General features: G+C 37.4%; 3 protein-coding genes across 8 annotated transcripts in view; 2 read left to right on the plus strand and 1 right to left on the minus strand.

Annotated features, from left to right (window-relative positions):
• Window positions 1-168: 168 nt before the first annotated feature.
• Window positions 169-1,815, minus strand: taf13 (TATA-box binding protein associated factor 13). Of its 2 annotated transcripts, none has more exons than XM_088332271.1 (2): window positions 1,653-1,815; window positions 169-804 (listed from the first exon to the last, which is right to left on the minus strand). In XM_088332271.1, exon 2 carries the CDS (start codon window positions 801-803, stop codon window positions 429-431), a length of 375 nt encoding a protein of 124 aa, XP_088188397.1. In that variant the 5' UTR covers window position 804; window positions 1,653-1,815; the 3' UTR covers window positions 169-428. The 2 variants fall into 2 exon arrangements, with proteins under 2 accessions (XP_088188397.1, XP_088188398.1); XM_088332272.1 differs by lacking the exon at window positions 1,653-1,815 and adding an exon at window positions 887-992.
• slc35h1 (solute carrier family 35 member H1) lies at window positions 1,104-9,550 on the plus strand. Of its 3 annotated transcripts, none has more exons than XM_088332270.1 (10): window positions 1,104-1,254; window positions 2,466-2,643; window positions 5,575-5,725; window positions 5,846-5,909; window positions 5,993-6,065; window positions 6,689-6,857; window positions 7,121-7,204; window positions 7,306-7,481; window positions 8,037-8,166; window positions 8,661-9,550. In XM_088332270.1, exons 2-10 carry the CDS (start codon window positions 2,533-2,535, stop codon window positions 8,783-8,785), a joined length of 1,083 nt encoding a protein of 360 aa, XP_088188396.1. In that variant the 5' UTR covers window positions 1,104-1,254; window positions 2,466-2,532; the 3' UTR covers window positions 8,786-9,550. The 3 variants fall into 3 exon arrangements, with proteins under 3 accessions (XP_088188396.1, XP_088188394.1, XP_088188395.1); XM_088332268.1 differs by lacking the exon at window positions 1,104-1,254 and adding an exon at window positions 1,643-1,981; XM_088332269.1 differs by lacking the exon at window positions 1,104-1,254 and adding an exon at window positions 2,027-2,311.
• Window positions 9,551-11,712: 2,162 nt separating this feature from the next.
• col20a1 (collagen type XX alpha 1 chain) overlaps window positions 11,713-23,735 on the plus strand; it is a 53,163-nt gene continuing 41,140 nt past the window's right edge. For 2 of the 3 annotated variants that reach the window (XM_088332265.1, XM_088332267.1), the window contains exons 1-4: window positions 11,713-11,890; window positions 18,886-18,993; window positions 20,595-20,699; window positions 23,191-23,334. In XM_088332265.1, the coding sequence (XP_088188391.1) occupies window positions 18,921-18,993; window positions 20,595-20,699; window positions 23,191-23,334 (322 nt within the window). In that variant the 5' untranslated portion in view covers window positions 11,713-11,890; window positions 18,886-18,920. The remainder of the gene's footprint in view (window positions 11,891-18,885; window positions 18,994-20,594; window positions 20,700-23,190; window positions 23,335-23,735) is intronic. The other variant, XM_088332266.1, reaches the window with a different exon arrangement.

Genomic DNA, 23,735 nt, shown 5'->3' on the forward strand with positions numbered 1-23,735 from the left:
GTAAGATATCAAATTTCCTGGAAAATCACATTGAATGGTGTGCCATTTTCAAACGTATTCACAGGCTACTCATTGTTTTCTAAGGAGTACCACATTGGTAACCCCTACTTTACACCATGCAAATCAATTAATACAGGTAAAAAATATCACTGAGCACACAAGAAAATTAATTTTTTGTTGTTACATTTATTATAAGGGAATTACTTAAATATCACCAAATGTTCAAAATGGGATAACATAATCGTGTAGAAAGGACAAAAAAAATTAAATGCAAAAAATGGTTGAAGGGTATTTCATTTGTCCATAAATGTGAGCTTTTTCATCTGTATCCCGCTATTGACTGGCAATTATTTAAGGGTGGGAAAGAAGGGTGGAGTAATAACTGTTTTTATGAAAATATAGTAAAATGTAGTCCAATCACCTGGTGTTTATGAACCATAATTCGCTTCATCGAACGCTTTTCGGGCCCTCTTGAGCTCTTCGTTCATTGTAAGCAAGTCTTTGACTCGGGCAAACTTCCTAGGATCCTTTCGAATGAGGAAGACGATGTCCTCCACCTGGACACGACCCTGGCGCCCGATGGACATGGCTTTGTGGGTCATCTCTGTGATGAACTCGATCACCAGGTCTTCCAGGATATCCACCGACTCGGTGTATGGGTTCTGGTCGTCGCCGAAGCCGTACATCATGCACCGGAGCTCCTTGGAGAATAACCTTTTTCGGCGGCCGTGGCACACATCCACGCCGCTGCAGCCTTCGTCCGCCTCCTCCTCGAACCCTGTCTCATCCTCCTCATCTGCCATTCTGATGCAGAAAAAAATGCTTTTAACAAAATAAAAACGGCGTTTGACAAGAAGCCAGCAAATTAAAATTGAATGAGCTGTACATCAATTAAACTGTTTCTCAGGTCTTTCATTTACACCATTTAATTTAGGCAACATCCTCCTCCTCTCAGCACTTGAAATGAACTAAAACATCTCTCTGGATCAGATTGTCTAAGTATCAACGTGTTTGCTTTGATTCAACGGGAAACATGGAGTCACTCCATGTATCGTGGCATCTTCATCATACTCCAAGCAATTCTCATACCAGTCAACTAATACGTTTTATTATCATTTCAAATTGTGTACGCCTTACGACTTTCTTAAATCGTTTTTGGTAGACCGATCTCGTCTTGCCTATTTCAACTGTAATCCGTATCATCTCGGTAACCGGTAGCTGAAGACGTCATTTCATTCTGCTAATATTGTTTCGGTATTTTACATAATCTGTTTTACTGTGAGTAAATGGGTGCTGCATTGTGGTTGTAAAGTTTGTCATCTCTTTATAAGAGAAATTGCAATTGACTGAATGACAGGTCTACATTTTCTACGCCCATTCTCCAAAACTCGGCAATTTACATATTTATCGGTCTCAAGTTTTGATAATTGAAACTATTCGAATACTATGACGAATATTTTAACAAATAACCTCGTTTCAATAGTATCTGTTCAAGATGTTGGCAGCAATGCCAGATTGATGAAGTCGCTATGCTTTAATTTGGAGCTTTCTGTAAATACTCTTTAAATCCATCAAAAACTGCGTATCTAAATGTGAAAATACTTAAACTTGAAAATCTGGGAGCTTTAATGCCTCTATTAGCCTTACTTTACCTTAAATTTGGCCGAAGAATCGAAATAATACGGTACCGATCTAGCGCTTTTCGCTTCCGGGTTTGTGTCGTCAACCGGAAGTGTGGCTTACTTTACATTCAAAGCGTCTGGGCAATACTGCCCCCGCGAGGCGCTAATATTACTACTACAGTAAACTCATTTTCGACGGGGTGACTCGTGTACGCAGACTGCTTACTGCATAAAATAGCCATATGTTAACAAAATACGTGTTAGACATACTAGTACTAACTAAAGATCCATATAAATAGTTTGTATTTCAACGAAGAGTGACCAAAATACTTTAAGGATAATTCAACACACACAAACAGGTCTGTAAGTGCATGTGCGTCGTGAAACATTTATTTGAACAGTTGTGGAACCCGTAGCTTCCTGACAGATTCCGGGAGTTGAATAATGCTGCATTGTGCATAAATACAATCACTTGGTGCATTTGTTCGTATGAATAATTTGTACATAAACTGACAGTCTTGCTTGACTATCTGTGACGTGTGTTCATGTCAACGTCATCGCGTTGCAGGCTGCAGTAGGTCGCTTGCCTAGGCAATTAATTTGCAATTTCACAATTTGAGTTAGTTCATTACCGGATGTCAACAGCGATCTCGAAGCTATTGTTAGCTAAAGCTGCTCATCGGATCTCGGTTAGTATTGTCAGCGTCATTGGCGGTAAATGATCTAATTTTACAAGAACATATTGGGCATGTCAAGTATTGGGTTTACCGATAAAACGTGTCATTTCGAACCCTTGCGAAAGTGCTAAATTATCCTGGTCTGAATTTTGTGTTTTTGTTCTAGATTCTCTACCGGTGTTTAAAAAAACATCACAAAAGTTCACCCTGCAGATGACACTTGACGTCTGTGTATGGCGTGTCCGGTCCAGTTCCTCTGCAGAACATTTAGGACTGTGGCACTGGTTCTTCTCTACTACGTCTTCTCTATTGGCATCACCTTCTATAACAAATGGCTCATGAAAGTAAGTAAACTAAAATAAAGTGGTCACCGTAGTGGTTCACTTTGCTTGACAATCAATGAAAGGTATAGTTTTCTTTCAGGAGTTTACCCCATTTGTTTCTCTGGATTAAAGGGACAATGTATTATATTTGACCACTAGATATTGCTGTATTGTGTAGTGCAGTGGTCGGCAACCACCAGGTCGCGGGTCGTTTGGTGGCATACATTTTGGGTGCACGTTATACCGATGTTTTACGGTAGTATATCGTTGTAGTTGAGTATTGATTCATCAGTCGACGAATTTGGTCGGCATTGAATGCAACCGAAATCGGATCCCGGCACAGAGAGCGCAAAATCTTAACCACTTGGCTACTATAAATGTAAATGACAAAGGAAAAGGAATTGCATTTAATCAAAAAACCAAAAACTTTGAATATTGTTGCCTCATTGTACAACGATGTAATGGGACATTATGGGAATGAGTTCAGCTAAAACAAAGTTGTTTAGCATAGTACCATTTTCTCATCATTGGTTGCAACAGGAATCATTTCTAGATCGCAGAGGTAAGAGGGCTAAATCTTCAGCATCAAACAGGCTACTAGGGTTGTTGATGTCAGAGGTACAGGCATACTCTTTACTCACGGTGCCACATTGTACAATGTTGTAACAGAGAATTATGGGAAAGAGTTTAGCCCCAAAAACGTACAATGTGGTACTGGGATAAAAAATATTGTGATGATAAAATGTGATGTCTATGTTAGATAGAGATAGATAGACAGATAGATAAATACTTTATTCATCCCCGAAGGGAAATTCACACGTTAACATACACATGTTATATAAATCCCTAGTGTCTAGTGATTACACAGTAGATTTGGACTTATTATTGTAATTATTACTAATGATATTATTGGGCTGTGCCACGAGAATATGGTCTGACAGCTAATCGGTCCGTGGTACTGAAAAACAATTGCTAAAAACAAAACGAGGAACAGCATTATTTTGATCCGAGGTGTTTTTTTAGCCTTCCGCTAGATTTTTGTGGTTTCTTTTTTTTTTTTTTTTGTGGACCTGTACCAACAAGATGGCTGTCAAGATGTCAGCTCCCTCTAGTTAAGGTTCATTGTAAAAAAAAAATTAAAAATCTCAACCTGTGAGTATTTTAAAGTTTTATATGATTGTTCATTTGTTTTGTTTATTATTGACACCAATATTTTTTTAAAATTTTTTACTGAATTAAGTTTTTTTCCACCACTTGCATGTGCCAAATAATACACACTGTCCCTTTAAAGTTAGGCCCGGGGTAAATATACTTAAACATACATTCTTGATATATATTCTCATAAAACTCTAACATATCAATAATTCATTTGGTGCACAGTAACAAAGAAAGAGATTTGAATATGCAACTGGTGCTTATGAAAAACAAATAGAAAATAAATGCATGTAGCCTAAAGTATTTTCAAACACAACACTGGACTATCAGGTTTCTCAAAACAGTTGCTTGGGTGCAATTAACAGGTTTGCTTAATGGTGTAAAAATGTTTATCTACATTTGTTGCCAGTGTTAGTGTTTTTCCACCTCATCCATTTAATTTCACAAAGCAGCCAGTATCCTTTTTGTCCAAACGCATGCTGCTCTCACTGTTAGCAAAGTGCAGCACTCCAGGCCAAATTGGTTTTATATAGACATGAAGCAACGATTTATACAAAACACTTAGTATTTGTTGTCAATGAGTAAGTCACCACACACACACACAGACAAAATATCCTACTTCATTAATGCCTCCTAATGTTATTCTGTGCACCTGAATAAATCCCGTACAGCTTTGCTTATCTTTTAACTTTGATGTGATAGAGAACTCTTGCACCTGCGTGTTTTTTGCTTTGTTCTGATAGCGAATACTTCTGAAAGATACACTTTTCACTCTGGCAGCTGGACTTTGGTCTTTGACCAGCTGAGCTGATCATGATGAGAGCTGAAAAACTCAAAACAGCATGTGGGGTGTTTATCGAGTAGTTTTAAATGAGGGGATGATGTCATAATAGTCTGCAGTTTGGAATAGTCTTTGATCTGTGCAGCCCTTTGAGACTCTTTGTTATTAAGGGCTATACAAATAAACATGACTTGACTTAAAATGAACCACTTTTACTTCACATAGGCAGTACAAAGAAAATCTCTGTTATTATTCGTTTTCTGTAACCGAAATCACCAAAAGGTTTCCTGGGTTATATAAATCTTTAGGTGTCATGTTCCAAAAAGAGGATCTATCTGTGATAGTCAATTTTGAGAATTTTTAATCTTTTAAAGCCTACAAAAATAATGTGTTAGGGCTAGATGGAAACAGACTTTTTTGAATCACCGGAAACAAGATGAGTTGAAAATATGACGATTTTGGCAAAATCACTCATTTAGCGGTGAAATAGAATATTTTTATAAAGGGCTTCAATGAAACAATGCGTTTCTTGAAAGTTAGCTCTTCATTGATTTCTTGGGAATATGATGGAAGGGAAGACTCATATTTTGGATCACGTAGATTTTTATCATACAGAGATTTGTCACAGACAACTGGTGGTCTGGGTTAATCCACACTGAACAGCTTGATATCCACAGCAAAATTGGCCATGGGATTGCTCCTCCTTCCAGTCATAAAAAGTACCTGTTGACCCGTAGCTGCCAACGGCATGCAATGCTCTGCTGCTCCTTGATGGCTATGTGCCGTCAATGGCACTCAAATAGTCAATTACTTATTTTGAGTTGGGTGTTTCCAACTCAATTATTTTCAGTTAGAGTGCTACCAAGTACCCCCAAAAAAGTCATGTATATCCTCTTGAATGTTGTAAACATAACTCACTATTTCCCTAAAACAATATTGTCCACATTTGGATTATCTTGGAACCAAACTCATCCTGCTTTGCCTCGTGACGGTAACATCTGTATTACCTGCTCCAGGGCTTCCGCTATCCGCTTTTCATGACTTTGGTCCACCTGACCCTCAATTTTTGCCTGTCCGCGCTGACCCGTCACGCAATGAGATGTTGGACAGGGAAGGCACGAGTTATCCTCAACTGGACAGATTACCTCCACAAGGTAGCTCCGACAGGTGAGACTTTGCTTTTTTTTGCCTGACTCAGGGAAATATTTATTGATTAACTTAAAAAGCTAAGGGGGTATCTTTTATAATTAATTACCGTTCTCTTTTTGCTGTTTCATTTTCGACCAGCCTTGGCAACAACACTCGACATTGGACTCTCTAACTGGAGCTTCCTCTTTATCACTATTAGTTTGTAAGTGAAAACATGAATAAACCTTAAAATTATTGTTTGTGCAATAGTTCTCAGTTCTCATTAAGTTTTCTTTGTTTTTCAAGGTACACGATGACCAAATCTTCCGCAGTTCTGTTTATTCTGTTTTTCTCTTTAGTCTTAAAACTAGAGGAGCCGGTGAGTATCTATGTACCATATGAGAAATATGTTTATTCAATTGTTTTTTTTAATCTAGGTGTCCCTTTAACAATAAAAATAGGGCGTAACTTCTAATGGTACTTGACTTTTCATAATAGTGTTAATATTTACATTAAACTGGAAAAAAAAATGAATATTTAATTTAAAAAAAGGAATGAATTGATTTTGTCTCACTATCCCAAGAACCATGAATTGCAAAATACTCCTCATTTCCTTTATCTAACTTGGGTTCCTTGGTTGTGTATCTCTGTTTATTATAATTTGGCAGAGGCCAGTGATTTCATCACTATGACAACCATTGGGAAATCTGTGTAGTGAGCCTATTCGTAAAACTTTGAACAGAATGCCAGACATAGTTATAGATTTTATTTTCCACCCCGAAGACTCTGCTGTTGTTGATGTTGTTGTCATAGTGTTAAATTAGTAGCAGTGGTTAACTAACTAGCAGTGATTATACAAAGCTGCAAGATGTTTTTTGTACTTCCAAAACCTGTTACCTCCTGTATCATTACTTAAATAAATGTGCATTCAGAAGATGTATCAGTATTTTAAATGGAAATTCCACTTTTTAAAATCCATTCATTGGGGTCTACTTCCGTCAGAACCCATTCCTCATCCTTGTGGTCCTGCTGATCGCCAGCGGCCTGTTCATGTTTACCTTCCAATCGACCCAGTTTAACCTGGAGGGCTTCCTTATGGTGCTCCTGGCTTCTTTCATCGGGGGCATCCGCTGGACTCTCACTCAGGTGCTCATGCAGAAAGCGGAGCTGGGTCAGTGATTAGTTGTTGTCCATTTAATAAATATCACAAATAGGTGCGCTACTGATAACCAGTTCGAAAGGATGATGAGATGCTGAGATTCCTTTCGATACATTGATCCAGTATATGATTAGGGTTGACTTTACCAGTTTTTTCAGTTGAATCATACATGGTTTCTTATTATGTCCCTAAAAACATATATTATTGGTCTGTATTTAATAAAAAAAGTTATTCACACAATGCGCATTCAATTATTATATTTTAATCTTCTGTAGGCCTCCAGAACCCTGTAGACGCCATGTACCACCTCCAGCCTATCATGATTCTTGGCCTCTTTCCTCTCTTCCTCTATAATGAAGGTGAGGTTTTAGCTTTGGTATGGAAAATTATATCAATTGTCCACAATGTATTAAAAAATTCTTAAAAAACCTTTATATCTTTACGGTGGATGTGTTTGTAGGATTGAGCCTCGGCACCTCCGACAAGTTATTCCGGGTGACAGAGCTTTTCCCGCTCTTGTATTCCGTCTTGGTGCTATGTATTGGAGGAGTCCTGGCTTTTGGTCTAGGCTTTTCGGAGTTCCTTCTCGTCTCGCGAACTTCAAGCCTTACCTTATCCATATCAGGGATTTTTAAGGTACGGGCTCACTTGAGCATTTGTATACTGTAACCTCTCATTTTCCAAAACTTTTTCAATCAAAAACTCTATCATACATAAAAACCAAGGAACAAACCCTATATACAGGTTTAAGTATTTGGTCAACAAATAAAAGTACAGTGCTTTATAAATATCTTTTCAACAAATTACTTTTGTACTGTCAAATTATAATTAAGGAAAAATCTTGCTGCTATAGTATATTTCACTAGAGCGTTTTGTTGACAATGGCGTTTAGAGAAACTCAAAATTCAAAAAGCATATGCAATGTATGTTTGTCAAGGTGTTTGTGTACAACTTAGACTGCAACGTTATTGACGCACAGGCAGACACATGTAGAAAAGAGGCGGGGCGATGGTTTAGCCAATGAGGATGCAGAGCACAATGGACGATGAAAATCCGGGATGTAGCAAAACCATTAGAAGTAAACAGCAATACAGTGAGGGATTACCCATACTTGGCTTTTTTCTCTCTATAGACGGGCACTGAGAAATGCAGTCTAATCCAGTGTTGGTCATTGAAAATTTTCTCTTGCAGGAGATATGCACGCTGGTTCTAGCAGCATCGCTGATGGGAGACAAAATGAGCATCATCAATTGGTTGGGATTTGCCGTGTGTCTCTCGGGCATTGCATTGCATGTTGGACTCAAAGTTTATTATTCCAAAAGTGAGTACATCTCAAGTGTCCCTATATAATAAATGAAAGTTGTAATCATTAAGAATATCAGACCCTATACTCAGTCCTGTCCTCTCCACGTCGGTGGCTCGTGAGTTGCCTCGGTGCCCGGGTCTTAGCCCACTCTCATTCCAGGATAGATTGTCTCCTGGTCAAGACGCCAGTTCCCCCCTCTGTGCCAGTGCGATCTGGTCGCCCCTGCAAACCATACCTCAGCTGATGGGTATACTATACCTTCCTCGCTCCTTCAGTGCGAGGTTTTATAGTTTTCATTTTTTTGGCTGAGTGGCGTGGGCGCCGGAGTCTAAAACGATTTGGCGCCTGTCTCCCGTGTCTGTATGCCAGAGTAGTTGCGAGATTGGTCTTTAATTTCATTGAATGTGGTCTTGAAAAGGTTTTAAAAATCTTTTATTCGAATGGAAAAATCCTGGGGTACCCTGTAAATGTAAGCTTAAATTATATTGCTTTTTTTTTTCCTCCTTCAGAGAAGAGTCTGTCCATTCGGCAGCTCAACAGCAAGAGCCCAGAACTAGAGTTGCCTTTACTGCGACGTAATGATGAAGAGAATGACTCTGCTGCAGACGAGGAAGAGGAAATCATCCTGCACTAAGAGGCGTAGCATCATTTAGTTCTGATGTCAGGGAATTTACTAAAACATTCCTGAAACCTTTCCATTTAAACTCTACTGCCAAGAGTGAATTGTAACCACAGTTTCAATGTTTTCCCAATACATTTTTTAGGCTATTTACTTATTGGCTTTTCATGAATTGGCCTGCAGAACAATTCTAGTGAGTTTTTTTTGAGCACGGATGAAGGAGGCCCTCATCAGGATTTCAAAAATATTACCCCTTGTCTGAATCTGCTTGGGGGTTGGTAAATATGTAGCTTTTTTATTACAGCGTTCACAGCATACGATTGAAGTTGGTACTTAAGGCTTTAACTTGTGGTAATGGATTTAAAAAGGACACTTTATGGTGCCAAACCGACAGAAGAAATATTGATGTAATAAGCACAATAGTGGTGACCTTGTACTTTCTTTATCAGTTGTCTGTTGAGTGACAAAATATGTCAGACAATTTTATAGTACAACAAAGTATCATACAGTTTTTGTCCTTGTACTCTGCTAGCACTTATGCAGACATTTATTTGGACATTATTGATTGATTACCAGAGCAAAGCGCTCACTTATTTGCCTTAACAGTATGTAGCAAAACTACAAAACGCATGTACTTCTGCAAAATAATTTACAAGTGGATATTTTTCATCCACTATTCATGCTTTCATTTCTGGTCATGACTCACCTCGATGTGCCTTATTTACCTACTCTTTCAATTAAGCTTCTATATATTATTAAATTATTTTGTGGCATCTTGAACACTGAGTTTAATTGAATTGTCTTTCTTGTCATTGATATGTGAAAACATTGTGTGACATGGCACTCATGATGCACTATTCTTTACTGCACAAATGTTATAACAGGCTTGTCTCCAAGCACTACTTTTAAAATATTTTTTACTATTTATGCCGGCAGTATTTTATCTTTTTTTTTTGAAGTTTTTCGTATAGGTTTACCTTAGAGTTTCATGTCGCTGATTCAATATTGCCAATTAAACATATACCTTCTAATTTTTAATGGTAATTATCACCGAATGTTACATTGATTACCAAATTTATTTGTTTTTTTCCCCTTCTTCACCGAAATACAATGATACATTAAATCGAAATAATCAACTTCATGAAACAATCAAGAAAAACAGAAAGGAAAAAAGCAGTGCCTGGGAGAAGCTGAAACTTGAATTTGTCTTGTCCCTTTGACAGTCTAACAGTGATCTCAAACTCGTAGGCCCTGGGCTAATATCAGGAAAATGACTTAAGGCCCTTGCTTCGATCTAAAATTTTATCTTATTGCAACTTTGCGAGTTTAATATGGATGCTAATTAGTTAGGTAGGGTCAATATTGACACGCCAATGTTTGAGATCAATGTATGACCCCCACAAATTTGATTGGTTATTTACTTCCTTGTTTGATCGATCATTTTTTTGCAATCTAATGTCAAAATATGGGCTTCCGGAGAAGGGATTGGGGAGGGAGATTGTCAATGCTGTTTAACTGAAACTTAAAGGACAATTGCATGTAACTTTTTGTAAGTTTCTGCCTTTTAGCCAAGTTTGTTGGATTTTCCACCTACATATTTAGTTTATTGCGTATGGCTGCTTTGTTTTTTTTTTTTTTTTTTTTAAATGTATGATTCTTACCAATATGTTTTTTTAGTTTTCGTGTGAGAAACTGATTTAGAACAGTGGAATGCTTTTATTGGACCTTTTCTTGTGGAAAGGCTGATACCAACCTCGCCCGGCCAGACCTTGGAGGAGCCGTACTGGAATTTGGAACTTTGTTACTCTATGCCATTATCTACTGACTTAGTCTGGATTGCAGCTCGATCATGATGCGTGTGCAAGTACGTGCATTTCTTGGATGTGCTTATATTAATTATTTTTTCGTCTTTCTTGGGGTTTGAGTTGGTGTTTGAACTTCACTTGAAGCAGGCTTTTTTTACCTTGACCATTTACATGCTTAAGTAACATTGAAAATAATAAAAATGGTGGATGACGTCCCCTCCCCCCAACCCACATTCTCCTACCTAATGTATTCCCCCTGACAGTTTTGCTAAAAGTAAAATAAAAGCAATGCCATCGGCACGCTCCCATGAAGGGTTTACATGTTCTCCCTGTGCCTGCGTGGGTTTCCTCCAAGCACTCCGGGTTCCTCCCACATTTCAAAAACATGCATGTCAGATTAAGTGGCGAGTACAAATATCCCTAGGTACGATTGAGTGAGTGAATTGCCTGTTGCTGTGTGCCCTGTGACTGTCTGGCAAACCAGTTCAGGGTGTCTCCAGTCCACTGCTCAAAGATGGCTGGGGTGGGCTCCGGCGACCCGCGTGAGGGGAACCGGCATAGATCATGGATGGATTGACAAGGCATGGTGAAAACAAAAGCACAGCTCTGTGAACTCAGTTGGACATTGTTAAGTTAAACATTTTCTCTATTAATCTTTTTTCTACTTTTTTAAGGACACCTCAAATGATGCACCCCGCCCAATTCTATTTTATTTTTTAATGAAAATGTATAAGTTACAGTATTACTTAATATAAGGTCACATAAAACATGCATCGATTTTACACACTATCTGATTCAACATAATCATACATAAAGACAATAACTCTTTGTTTTTATGAATACATTTTTAACTCTCCTTTAAATATATATTGCTCCTTTTCATCTCACACCCTTATATTTTGCAACGACAAAAATCAGACAACTGTGAAAGGTGTCATGTCGTGGAAAAAAATGTACTTTTGCTTGTGTACAATTTTTTTTTTAATTTAGACACAAAAGATTTGCGGAATATGTCAAAAGGTGAAGAAATCTATCTCCTTTACACATGCAAGATGGCGGACTTTTTAACGTGTTGTACATTTTTAAAAAAAAGCAGTCTTTGTCACGATGGTACCACGCCCATGAAGGAGAGGCCAGTGGGCCTGGCTGAGTTCTGGAATCACATTTTTTTACTCAACGCGACTTGGTACCGGATCATCGGACTCATAATTGTAGTTCTGATTTGGTTGGTTTGGTGTCTTTGAAATTTAATGTCCAATCATGCGCTAAATTTGTAGGACCGTTTCGCCTTGACTGAAGCACGGCCATCAGGCAGGTAAGTCCTCACCTTGCTTACCCCGCCCCTAAAAATATCAAAACCTCTATGGCGTAAGGCGTTATTTCGTATTCTTTGTTGACCCATTTAGTGATATTATTTGGGTAGAATTAATGTTTTTCCTCCATTTTATTTTGATGCTTTTGTTTTTCATCTCCGTGCAGGCGTGACGGAGTCTTGGCTTGTTTAACTTAGAGATGGGCAGAGGTGGAGGGCCGCATTGGGTACAGAGATTCTGGAAAGCCATGCATTTTTTTCATTTATGAATTAATTTAAAATACATTCTGCGTGTTCTATTTCCCTTTTAAATGGATTCCTTTTATCATATCGGTTTGGAAATGCTATCTATTAAAGCAACATGTTATACTAAGTATTTTAAGCACTAAATTGGATATTTTGTTTTGTACAATAACTATGTTGGCCTGGGGAGTGATGGGCGCCACCAGGCTGTACTTGCCCAAGACACACCATAGGAAATGGTGCCCCTCTGACCATAGCGGTTAAGGGATCCAACTAACCAAGCATCACTGAAGTCGTGTTTTTTGTATTTTTGTCGTATTTCTACACTGAGATTTTTGTAATATTTTTGTCGTATCTTTGCATTTTTGTAGCATTTCTGCTGTAATACTTCTGTAGTATTTCTGTTGAAGGATTTTTGTAGCATTTCCATAGTAAAATTAATGTAGTATTTTTGTAGTACATTTGTAGCATTTTCATAGATCTATATTTTTAGTAATATTGTAGTTACATTTGTAGTATCAGTATATCTGTCTTAGTATTTATGTACAGAAGTATTTTGAAAGTATTTCAATTTTAGAATTTTCTTAGTGTTTTGTTTGAATTTTTGTCGTCCTTCTATAGTAGCATTTGTGTAGTTATTATTTAGTATTTTTGTAATATTTGTGTAGTTTTATTTTTGTAATAATATTTTTGTAGTATTTTTACATAGTATTTGTTTTCTTTAAAGAATGAAAGCAAAATAATAAATTGGGTCCATGTTTTTAAGCAATAATTTTGATATTTAGTTTTGTAGTATGTTTGTATTATTTCTGTAGTAGTATATCTGATGAAGACACACAATAGGGACACACTTTGTACCAAAAATATTTGTATTAGTAGTACCTAATTGTTTTAATACTCTTTATTATTACTCTTACATACTGTATATTGTCATTATATTTGACCTTTTTTGGGGGGGGGGTGGGGGTTGGGTGAAAAAGCCTGTCGAGCCACATGTGGCCTATGGGCCAGAGTTTTTCCACACCAGGTCTAACCTATTAAGTTATCTTCACTTTGAGATACTTCTCGTGGTATGAACTACATATTTAATATAAACATGCTATAACTGAGTTGTATTCATTACATTTGGTATGAGTACATTTGTTTTTAAACCTCAGAAAATGTAAATGTAAATGGTGTGCATTTATATAGAGCTTTTCAAGTCATTGAAGACCTCCCAAAACGCTTTACAATGTACTTCACACTTTATTTTTTTACACACACTAACTAACCGATAGCAGCCTTGCAAGGCGCTGACCTGCTTATTGGGGGCATTAGGGATTCAGTGTCTTGCCCAAAGACACTTCGACATATAACACGGAGGAGCCGGGAATCGACCTGCGACCTCTTGATCCCAACAATCAACCAAAAAATACTCCTTAAACGGGGTCACCAACTTCTTGGAGGCTTAGAGCTCCTGCTCGAGTGTAACGCACACCCCAATCTTTAATTAAATATCGATTTAACAGAGTTCATAAGGGCGCTTCAAGTCTTTGAAAATGCTTGAATTTTACTGCGTTTTTTTTAGCGGCAAAAAGTGCTTCAATTTTGGGCGAATTCATTGTAAATGCATGAAATTGTTGCCATGTTTCTCAACAAGTCTGTTTTAAATTGAGGCCGACACTGCTCTCTGGTGGCTTCGCATCCCTATTGCATTTCCTCTTCCCTTTTGATTAACCGCAGCTGACATTACTTTGTAGTGCATTGTCCCATAAAGCGTTATCGCCCCCTATAGGTGGTGCCTAAGAGAACAGGTGCATGCTACATCTAAGATCTACTCTATGATAAGTGTTTCAATTATGGGCCATTCGAAAAATGAAGGTAGCGTTTCCCAGTGGTAAATTATAATGGAAAATACTTTCTGCAACTGAAAATGTAAGCTACATACTACTGCCATTTATAACACATACATGGGGCACAGAAATGTATTCCCAATTTCCTTAAAATCTAAAAATCATATGTTTTGATAAATGCAGACGTGAGGTTCAAAATTGCGTATAAATCGCAAATATATTTATGGGTATTGAAAACACATGATTAGCACCGGATTTTGTTCTTTTTAATTGTACTGCAGAAATTGGAAAATTGCCTTTGTAGATCCTTAAAAAGTGCTTGAATTTGACCATTAAAAAGATATACGAACCCTTTATAAAATTCTGTTTCACTTTTCTCAGCTCAAACAATGCATTTTAAGTAACAAACGTTGTTGAATATGTGAAGCAATGATTAAAATCATTCATTGACAATTACGAATACTATACCAACATAAAATCTACAATGTGGAATGCTCTGCCCCCTGAGATTCGATCTGCAACCTCAGTGGAACTGTTTTAATCTAGAGTTAAAACACACTTCTATTCTATAGCATGTGAATAACCTATATTTTATGTTGACAATATCTGTGTATTATTTGTTTTTGCAACATCCATTGCAGCCTGGTCATCCTTGAAGGAAGGGTTAGCTCATGTGCGGTCCCTTCTCAAGTTTTTGTCATTTTCCTCATGTTGAGGTTTTTAAGATTTTCCTTGCCTTCATGTTGGTTTTATATCAGGGGATGTTGTAATAATAGGCTGTGGTTTGCAATAATCTGTGGTCTGTGCAGCCCTTTGAGACTCCTTGTGATTAAGGGCTATACAAATAAACACGACTTGACTACTAGCAAAATTAGAAAATTGGCTTTGAAAGTCCTTAAAAAGTGCTTAAATTTGGCCAAGAAAAAGGTGCACCCTGTCAACTGTACATTAAACATCAAATTAAACACTATCAAATTTTATTAAACAAAATATTTTTCCTGCTCTTCATGCACCACACATAATCTTATTTCGCAATTTACTGATCGAGCTTCTAGTAAGATAGTTATTTATACTTTTCATCTAAGAAATAATGGAAGGGGGGTTAAAATGAAGTCACCGGCATTACGTGATAATGCTATTTTCTGGCAGGCTGACATTCAGGCAGACAGGTACACACACCTCATGTAGTTCATGGCATCACTCAGGCAAGCACAGACAAATGTGATGCATTAGAAAAAAAGCGACTCATAACCACGATCGCATGCTTGGAATATTCCCTAGGGAAGATACGGATTATGAAATTAGATAGAGACTATTATACCCATCGGTCTATCCATTTCCTCTAACAGAGTGCAAGTGAAACTAGGCTTAAGCCCATCTGTTTGGGGCAAATCGTTCATTACAGCTTATTTCTTGAATCTGAATATTTCAGCTTAACATGGTAGAAAAAAATCAAATAAAGTGCCTTGCAAAAGTCTTTGCCCCCAAGAACATTTTGACATATTGCCATTTTTCAAGGTTGAAACTTATACAGTGTTAACTCTACGAACAAATTTCTACACATACAAAAGTTTCAGGTAATGAAGTACCTGAACTGGAAAATATTACCACTACAGTAGTTATGAAAATTGCCTCTAGTTACGAAGTCATAAACACAATAAAGTGTGCGCTGCTGTTAGCCGCTCTTAGAGTTTCCCGAACATAAACAAACTAGCTATTAAAATTTGCTTGGCAACCCTGTGCGCATGTGTGCTCCCAGCATGCTCTTCGAGTTGACCAGGAGGAGGGGTTACAGGAAGATAGCGGGGAGGAGGACGCAGCCATCATTCAATCAGGCCAAATTGAAGACATTTTAGCAAAATTAGATGAAGTCTTGTGGAAGGAATGGCCTGGAAAAATGTATTGTTCTGTGTGCTTGGCGGAAGTTTCTGGGTGTTTACAGTTTGTTTTGTGGGTCTTCATCATAAAGTGTCTTAACAATGAACCTTAACTGTTGAATAAGCTTCCATATAAAGGATTCCAAGACTATAGCCAAAACTCTGTTGGTGTGACACCTTGACTGTGAACTGTCGTGGGGAGTATGCTCTTTATATACTAGACCGAACCATCCACACCATCAGTGGTATGTCCCCTATGCGCAGATAGATTGGACTCTACGTTTATCAGGACTGAAACACGATTGGCGAGGTCTTAATTATATCTTCTTCAAGCCGTCTGTACTCATGAAAAGGGCTTTGTCTGGCTGACAAGCTGTAGATTCCCGACCCCTGCTCCAGTGAACCCCATGTTATGTCAAATGAATTGAAAATTTCTCGACCTACATTTATTCAAAATAAATACACATCTAAATCGTTCACGTAGTTTTTGGAATTATTTAAATTAATATTCTTTTTTTTTACTGAAGGGACAGTGTGTAATGTGTTGTGCCTCCTATTTGTACAAAATACTTTTGTCCACTAAAAAAAAAAAAAACATAGATTTGAATACTAGGCAAAAATAGATGAACTAATATACCAATATTCAAAAAAATCATAGGTCAATGGTCTGCATGGTCTGCATTTATATAGCGCTTTTCAGGTCAATGAAGACCTCCTAAAGCGCTTTACAATGTGCTTCACACCTACCCATTCACACACTCACTCACACACCAATAGCGGCCATGCAGCCATGCAAGGCGCTGACCTGCTTATTGGGGGTATTAGGGATTCAGTGTCCTGCTCGAGGAAACTTCAACATATAACACGGAGGAGCCAGGAATCAAACCTGCGATCTCTTGATCTCAAGACGAGCGCTCCACCTCCTGATCTAATGCCGCCCTCAATAAATTTGATATTCTTTTACACTGTGGAATCACCACTTAGACCGGCAGCCTGCCACAACGCTGTGTATCACTGGCCCTTGCTAGTATCTTACAACACAGTACCATCTAGTGGTCAAATATTACACATTGGGCCTTTAGTGAATAATATTTTTTAACGCTAGGGGGCACAAAATAGTACGCACCATTACTTTAAGTTCAGACCCCGATGGTTATGGGCGGACTAAATAGTTCATTTATGACTAATTGATTGATCTGTTTTCAGATCAATTCTTGTAGCGTATTATGAACTGACCGATAACGGATAATGTATAATGAATAACGAAGATAGAACAATAACCCTTCAAACCCCCCCCAGTCGTTTTCTTTTTTAATTTTTACATTTTATTTTGTGTAGGGAATAAAAAAAGGATATTTAAAAACAGCGGAATTTCTTTATTCAAAGGTTGTTGTTTTTTTTTGGAGAACCAATTTGGCCCAACCTCAACCAGAACTTAACTCCAGTGGCCCCCGGGTTAATTGAGTTGAGACCCCTGCTTTACGTAAATCGGGACAAAAGATTTCGAAGAATTTTAGGAACGCTGGGACTTGACATTCATATTTGTGCACCCTTAGCAAATAAGCACTCTCAAGGCAAAGGGCTTGTTAGTTTTAAGTGGTCTTTCAAAGATCAGTTTGAGTCGTAATATTAGAGACCTGTGTGAAGTCTGATGGTCGATAATGGAGCTTTAGCAACTACGTATCGGTTGTCAGGCTCTGTCATAAAAGGTTTCCCACAGGATAAAAAAAATAATTGGACTGAAGTTTCCACCAATTCTCTTATTCTTGGAATACACATGAGCACTTCTGAGATTTCATTTGGTGATTTCACATTTTTATTAACGTTAGAGATTATTCTTTTTAAAACATGAGAGTTCAGTTTATCCATAGCTTCTCTAATGCCCTCAGCACAAATCCCCATCAATTGATGTAAACGGTCTCAAGATTTCGCGCTTCAATGGCAATTGTTCCATCGATGTGGAAGACAGTCATACAGTTACAAGCAAAGACCACATCAAAAATAAATGAGTAAGCTGCAGTACTATTTTTCAAGTTTGCTAAGAAAAAGGTATTATGGAACTATGATTGTGCTTGCAATATTTTCTCTCTACTTGTGCTGTTTCACACCTAGTGTTGTTTCTGAGATTTTGCTAATAGATAAACATTCAAAGTTGTGATTGTTTGTTGTTTTTAAACTTTAATCGGGCGATAAGTCATCTTAATGTAAGACTTTAAACCGTTCAATTTTAATTGATTATTTGCTGTTGTTTGTAAAATTTGCTTTTATGCAGTGCTTAATCTGAAAATATTTGGTTGGGATACAAATCCTTAGCAAACATTAATCGTCTACCCTAGGGCATGAATAAAAATTTCATATTAGAATTAAGAGTTTAATTTGAATTCATTTAGTTTTTACTTTCCCAGATATGACTTCAATTCATTATCATTAAATATCACGATATTAATTAGGATTGAATTAAATTCCAGATGACATTTTGTGAAGGGATTGACTAGTCAAATGTCTGAACTTTCATACTTGTATTTCAATAATTCCAAAAATAGCAATAGTCTTGAAGTGCAATCATCTAAAGTTGATTGTAAAATGTAAATTTTAACAAATACGTGTACAATAAATGGTCTTTTCTCATATATTTATTAGAAATAATGTTTTTGGTTTAATACAATAATTCTCAACCTGTTTTCAGTAAACCAAATTTAAACGAATTTTGGGTTAAGTTTTCAAAGGATTAAGTAACAACAGGCTGGATCAAACTATTTGGCTATTTTGGGGGGGATCTGGGGTCGATATTGTGTTGTTGTTGTTTTTTGAAGGACAGTAAAATCAAACGCTCATCTAAAAAAGAAAATGCTAAACTGCTAAAATAGAATATTGTTTTGAATTTTTTTTTTTTTTTCAGATTTATTTTAAAACCCTTTACATATGCCCAGTGATTTCAGAAACTCCTGTTGGAATATGTAAAAGGCTATTAATTCAGTATTTTTTTAAACCTATCTTTGCATCTCAAACTCACATTCTCATCACACATATCCCTTTGTGTTTTCAGGTCTTTGCACCCTTCACCAGTCAGACTATTCCTAAATGTTGTTGTCAAGGATCATGTTGCATTTCCTGTTGACCATCCTGTTCCTGTCATCAAAAGTTCTTTGCCAAGGTCTGACTTCAATGTGTCGCCACGGGTTCATGTGCAGTAATGACATTTAGCTATAACATTTTATATGGCAATTTTGTTCATCATCATATGAGTTTGTTGCCTCAATTACCTCATTCACTGGCAAACGTTTCTCTCAAATGGGAAGTGTGGGTGCCAGCAAACTTATGCCATTTTGGCTCATTTTTAAAGACCTACAAAAACTTGAGTTCTATTGCTATATAGACATCAGATATATCAAAAGAAAGCTTCAACCTTCATATTAGAAAAAAAGTATGTTTTTTGCTTTCACTATTGTTTGGTAAACAAACGTTGAACATTGCTAGGTTTCTTGAAAACGTTTTTTTTCTAAGAAAACTTGGAAAAATGGCTTTTTGTAAAAGGATGCATCCCAAGGTGAACTTTCATTTCAGTGCTTTTTTTTTTTTGCATTTGTGATACCTCTGATATCCAAGCCATGCTTTCAATAAACAAGAGAGCTTTCATGGCAAAATAACATTTTATTGCAAAAGCACTGAACTTATGCATAAACTTTGCAAGAACTTTTCAGCGACCAAAGTTTTCAGTGACGTGGTTTTGGTTTTTGTCCGATCAAGAAAAAAAGCTTTGCGTGAACTGTCTCATTTTCTTACCATACTGCTTCCCTACGCCTACTCGCCTTATGGGCTGCTTACACACTCTCCATCGCGGGATACAGAAAGCAACACTGGGAACACTGATATGTGGAACAAATATCTGATCAAAGCCACTCCTGTCATCTAATGGTGGTTTTTCATGCTGACATACTTCCCAGAGGCTTTGATACTGAGGAGCTGCACCAAACCCTTTATAAGTGAACTTATATTTTTACGTTTCAGCACTAGGGTACAATCCCTCTGAAAAAGTATTTATACGTTATGACACTGAATGAGTTAATCTTCAAATTTAAAAAGAGGACTGTATTCAGGCCACCCTTTGCAAAAGATGCTTACTGTTGTGGTTTAAATATGGACAGTCTGACCCGTTCTCCTCCAGTTTGGACCCAATTTGAACCCTTAAAGGTCCATGGTCCAAACCACACAAGCAGACAGACGGACATACAACAAAAGGATCTTTTCAGTGCCAAGGAGCAAATGGTATCCATAGAATCGCTAAGAACATCAATCTGTTCAAGTTTATTCTTCTCTGTCTTCTTTGTCTCCATTATCTGTGCCATCTTTACCATCACGCTCTATTACTCATATGTTACTTACAAAACACTGTTACTCTGTAGCTCAGTGGCGGTCCCCTGACATAACCTCTGACACCCATGTACCGCCTGAGCATCCCCTTCCTGTTTCTCCAGGGGACAGTAGGACAGGACAGGCTTTGACCGGATAAGTGGGCAGCTGCAGTTGGGGGTGGATGGAGGGTAGAAAGGCTGAAATATGAAAGATGCTGCTTGTTGGGAAAGCCCCTCTCGGAAATCATGTAAATGTAGAAACAAAAGATCATTTTTGAGAAGGAAGTGACATGGGAACAACAGAATATATAGACATTTTTTTCTGAAAGTTTCACTGGTTTATTTTGGTCATTAAACCTTTAATTATATCGTGAACACAAATGTTCCTTCTATCTTTGCCAAGGTCGTCTTAAATTGACGGTCCTCTCTGAAGACCGATTGCAGATGAAATGGAAAGAGTCTGATGGTCCCATTCAGGGCTACAAGGTCCGAGTAAAACCCATCTCAGGTAAGACTCGTTATAAATGGGCCTAACTACAGGGAGTCCTCGATTTATGTTTTTATTTCATGAAACATGTCCCTCGTCCAGTGCCAGAGTGGAAACAATTCTTTGATCATGGACACCCTGTTTTTATATGTTCATTCTCCAAAATTCAATCAATATGTTTTACAAAAGAAAGCTTAGATTGATTACTATATATTCTGAGATGCTAGTAAACTGGATAATACAGAATAATTTGTGTTACGTGTATTTATTTAAAACGATTGTGCTAAAAGAGAACCTTTGTAATAAGGACTAAATACAGTGAACCCTAGTTCATCGCAGGGATTACATTCCAAAAAGAACCCATGACAGGTGAAACCTGTGAATAAGAAACCTTTTGATTTTTGTACAATTATCATACAATTAAATATTATACTTTTAAACCAAAGAACAAACCTTTTTGTCAAGCTGTACTGTATAAGCGTTTTTTGACAACTACTGAACTGTATTCAATTATAATTTTAATCATCAAAGTGAAACGAACGGGTGTATAGCCAGTAAGAACGCATAACACATTGCACAATGCAAATCAGTGAAATATAGAGACGGTGAAAGGTACACTGCGCTAGAGCGAGGGTTCACTGTAAATTACAGTCGTAATCGTGAAGCAATAGAATATTTTTTTTTGTATGCATTTTTCAACTGTTCTTAAAATTCCCCCAAGAATGCATTATCAACCGAATTGTATTTAGTTGCTTACGATTAAGATACAGTTAGATTAATCCCGATCCAGACAATTGTATTGTGTCCAATTAATTTATTAAATAAAATATGCGTGGGTTTCCTCCGTGCACTCCGGTTTCCTCCCACATTCCAAAGACATGCATCTCAGGTGAATTGGCCGGTCCAAATTGTCCCTAGGTGTGACTGAGCGAGTGAATTGTCTGTCCCCGTGTGCCCTGCGATTGCCTGGCAACCAGTTCAGGGTGTCCCCTGCCCACTGCCCGGAGATGGCTGGGATGGGCTCCAGCCCCCCCGCGACCCTAATAAGGATAAGCGGTACAGCTAATGAGATGAGATGAAATTCAACAAAATATTTTTTTCTCTGCATGTCTTTCAAAATGTTATTTCCCCAAAAGTTATGTCAATTTGTATGCATGACTTTTTGGCATCATCCCGTTTGGCCACAAACCAGATCTCGATTTACCATCAGGAATGTGAGTCGATCACTGCGTTTTTGTTTTTTTTACTTTGCTTTGGCTTAGTTCATTCCACTTACATCACACTTGCAGATGATTTTAGACTGAAACTGTTGAATTGGAAACACTCCATGTTTTTTTTACACCAAATCAAACTAGGGATGTAACTAACGACTATTTTAATCGTCAAGTAGTTATGACTATTGTAACGATTAGTCAAACAATCGGATGATTATGTTTTTTTTTCCTCTAAATTTAGCATGAAGTTGATTTTTCTGTGTGGCAAATAATAAGAAACCCAGGAAAAATGGAAACTATGAAAAATACATCTTTTATTGAACATACTGAGGATTTGTACAAAGATGTTATAAAAATGACCTATTTCAAACAAGTTACGCACAGTGCTCGGTCAATAGACATTAATCCATAAATAAACCACTGTCCATTTTTTAGAGACAGGCAAATAATAAAACAAAGTACAGTAAACATCCGGAGTTATGGAGTAAAACTGTATCCCTGTAAATCAAGAACTGGCTCATTTGCAGCAGTAGAACAGTATATAAAACAAATATTTGTGAAGTACATTCAGCAATCAACTGCAAAGTCTGTAATAAAAGTACACAACGATTCTCCACAGTTTAAAATACAATGGTTTGAACAACTGATGTTTGTTGTTTTTAATGTTTTAACAAATGATGTTTGTTTTCCGGATTGCATGCATTTAATTTCGAGTTTGTTTGTTAGCCAGTCTGGCATAACACTCAAGCTCTTTTATAGCGAATTAGACATGTATGAAATGTACAATGCATGTCATCAAAACCTTTTTTGCCTTTAATGTTACTTAAATCTTTCCCAGGCGAGTCAGATTCCAGTGTGTTCAAGGGTTTGACTGTATCTTTAGATGTTTGTGCATCATTGAGGTACTGCCATGATACTTTGTAAACTTTGCAAGTAGTCTTTTTATTCACAATATCCAGGCTAAAATGTTCCTAAAATTTCGACATTTTGGTACTCATACTTGTTGAAGCAGTCATTTTTGTATGTTACTGCTTGAGACTGAGATGCTATTGTGTATGACCAACTATCAGCAGAGATTATTTTTCTGTAAAGAATCCGCATTCTGTTGGAAAACCATGTCTGGTGACAGTAATCAACAACGCAATTAATTGCCATCTCTATGAATGATTTTTGTCGTCTGAACGCTGCATTTGTGGCTACTTGAAAAAAATCGTTTGCACTAATCCAACTAATTTGACAAAGATTTTGCAATAAAACCAGCTGCAGGATCAAACAGCTCAGTCATTTTTTTTTTTCAGATGTGCCCCAGCCGGAGCTCATGTTGACAACCACGCGGGGTCGGGCAACTGTGGCAGGATTGGAAAATGGTCAAGAGTATGCCCTTCAAGTTCTTGTGCTTAATGGAACCACAGAGAAACTTCTAGCAAAACGACGATTCACCTGTAAGAGAAATGCCAAGGTGGATGGCTGGAATATCAAGGGTTGTCTGGCCATGGAAATAAACCCCTAAATGGATAATATATTAACTATTAGTATGCTGGATAATAATTATTTTTGTTCTAAGTTTCCCATTTAAATAGAAACTTTCCTCCCTAGAAAATGTTGAAAGATTTTATCTTAAAGATGCTGTATGGAATTTCTTACTCGCTGCTACCAACTCCTTGCTTGTGTCACTATTGCAGCCTCTGTCAAGTTCCTCTTGTTGTGCCTCTGTTTCTTCTACGCATTCAAATAAACTTTTCTTTGTTCATGTTGTTGGGGTTTGGGTTGGCGTTTGGATTGTACTTGAAAAAGGAATTTTCTTACTTTCGCCATTTCCGTACTACTAACAAAAAAACACAGG

The sequence above is a fragment of the Urocampus carinirostris genome, chromosome 3 (assembly GCF_059441175.1).
Source record: "Urocampus carinirostris isolate Australia breed hairy pipefish chromosome 3, RoL_Ucar_1.0, whole genome shotgun sequence".
NCBI classification, from domain to species: domain Eukaryota; kingdom Metazoa; phylum Chordata; class Actinopteri; order Syngnathiformes; family Syngnathidae; genus Urocampus; species Urocampus carinirostris.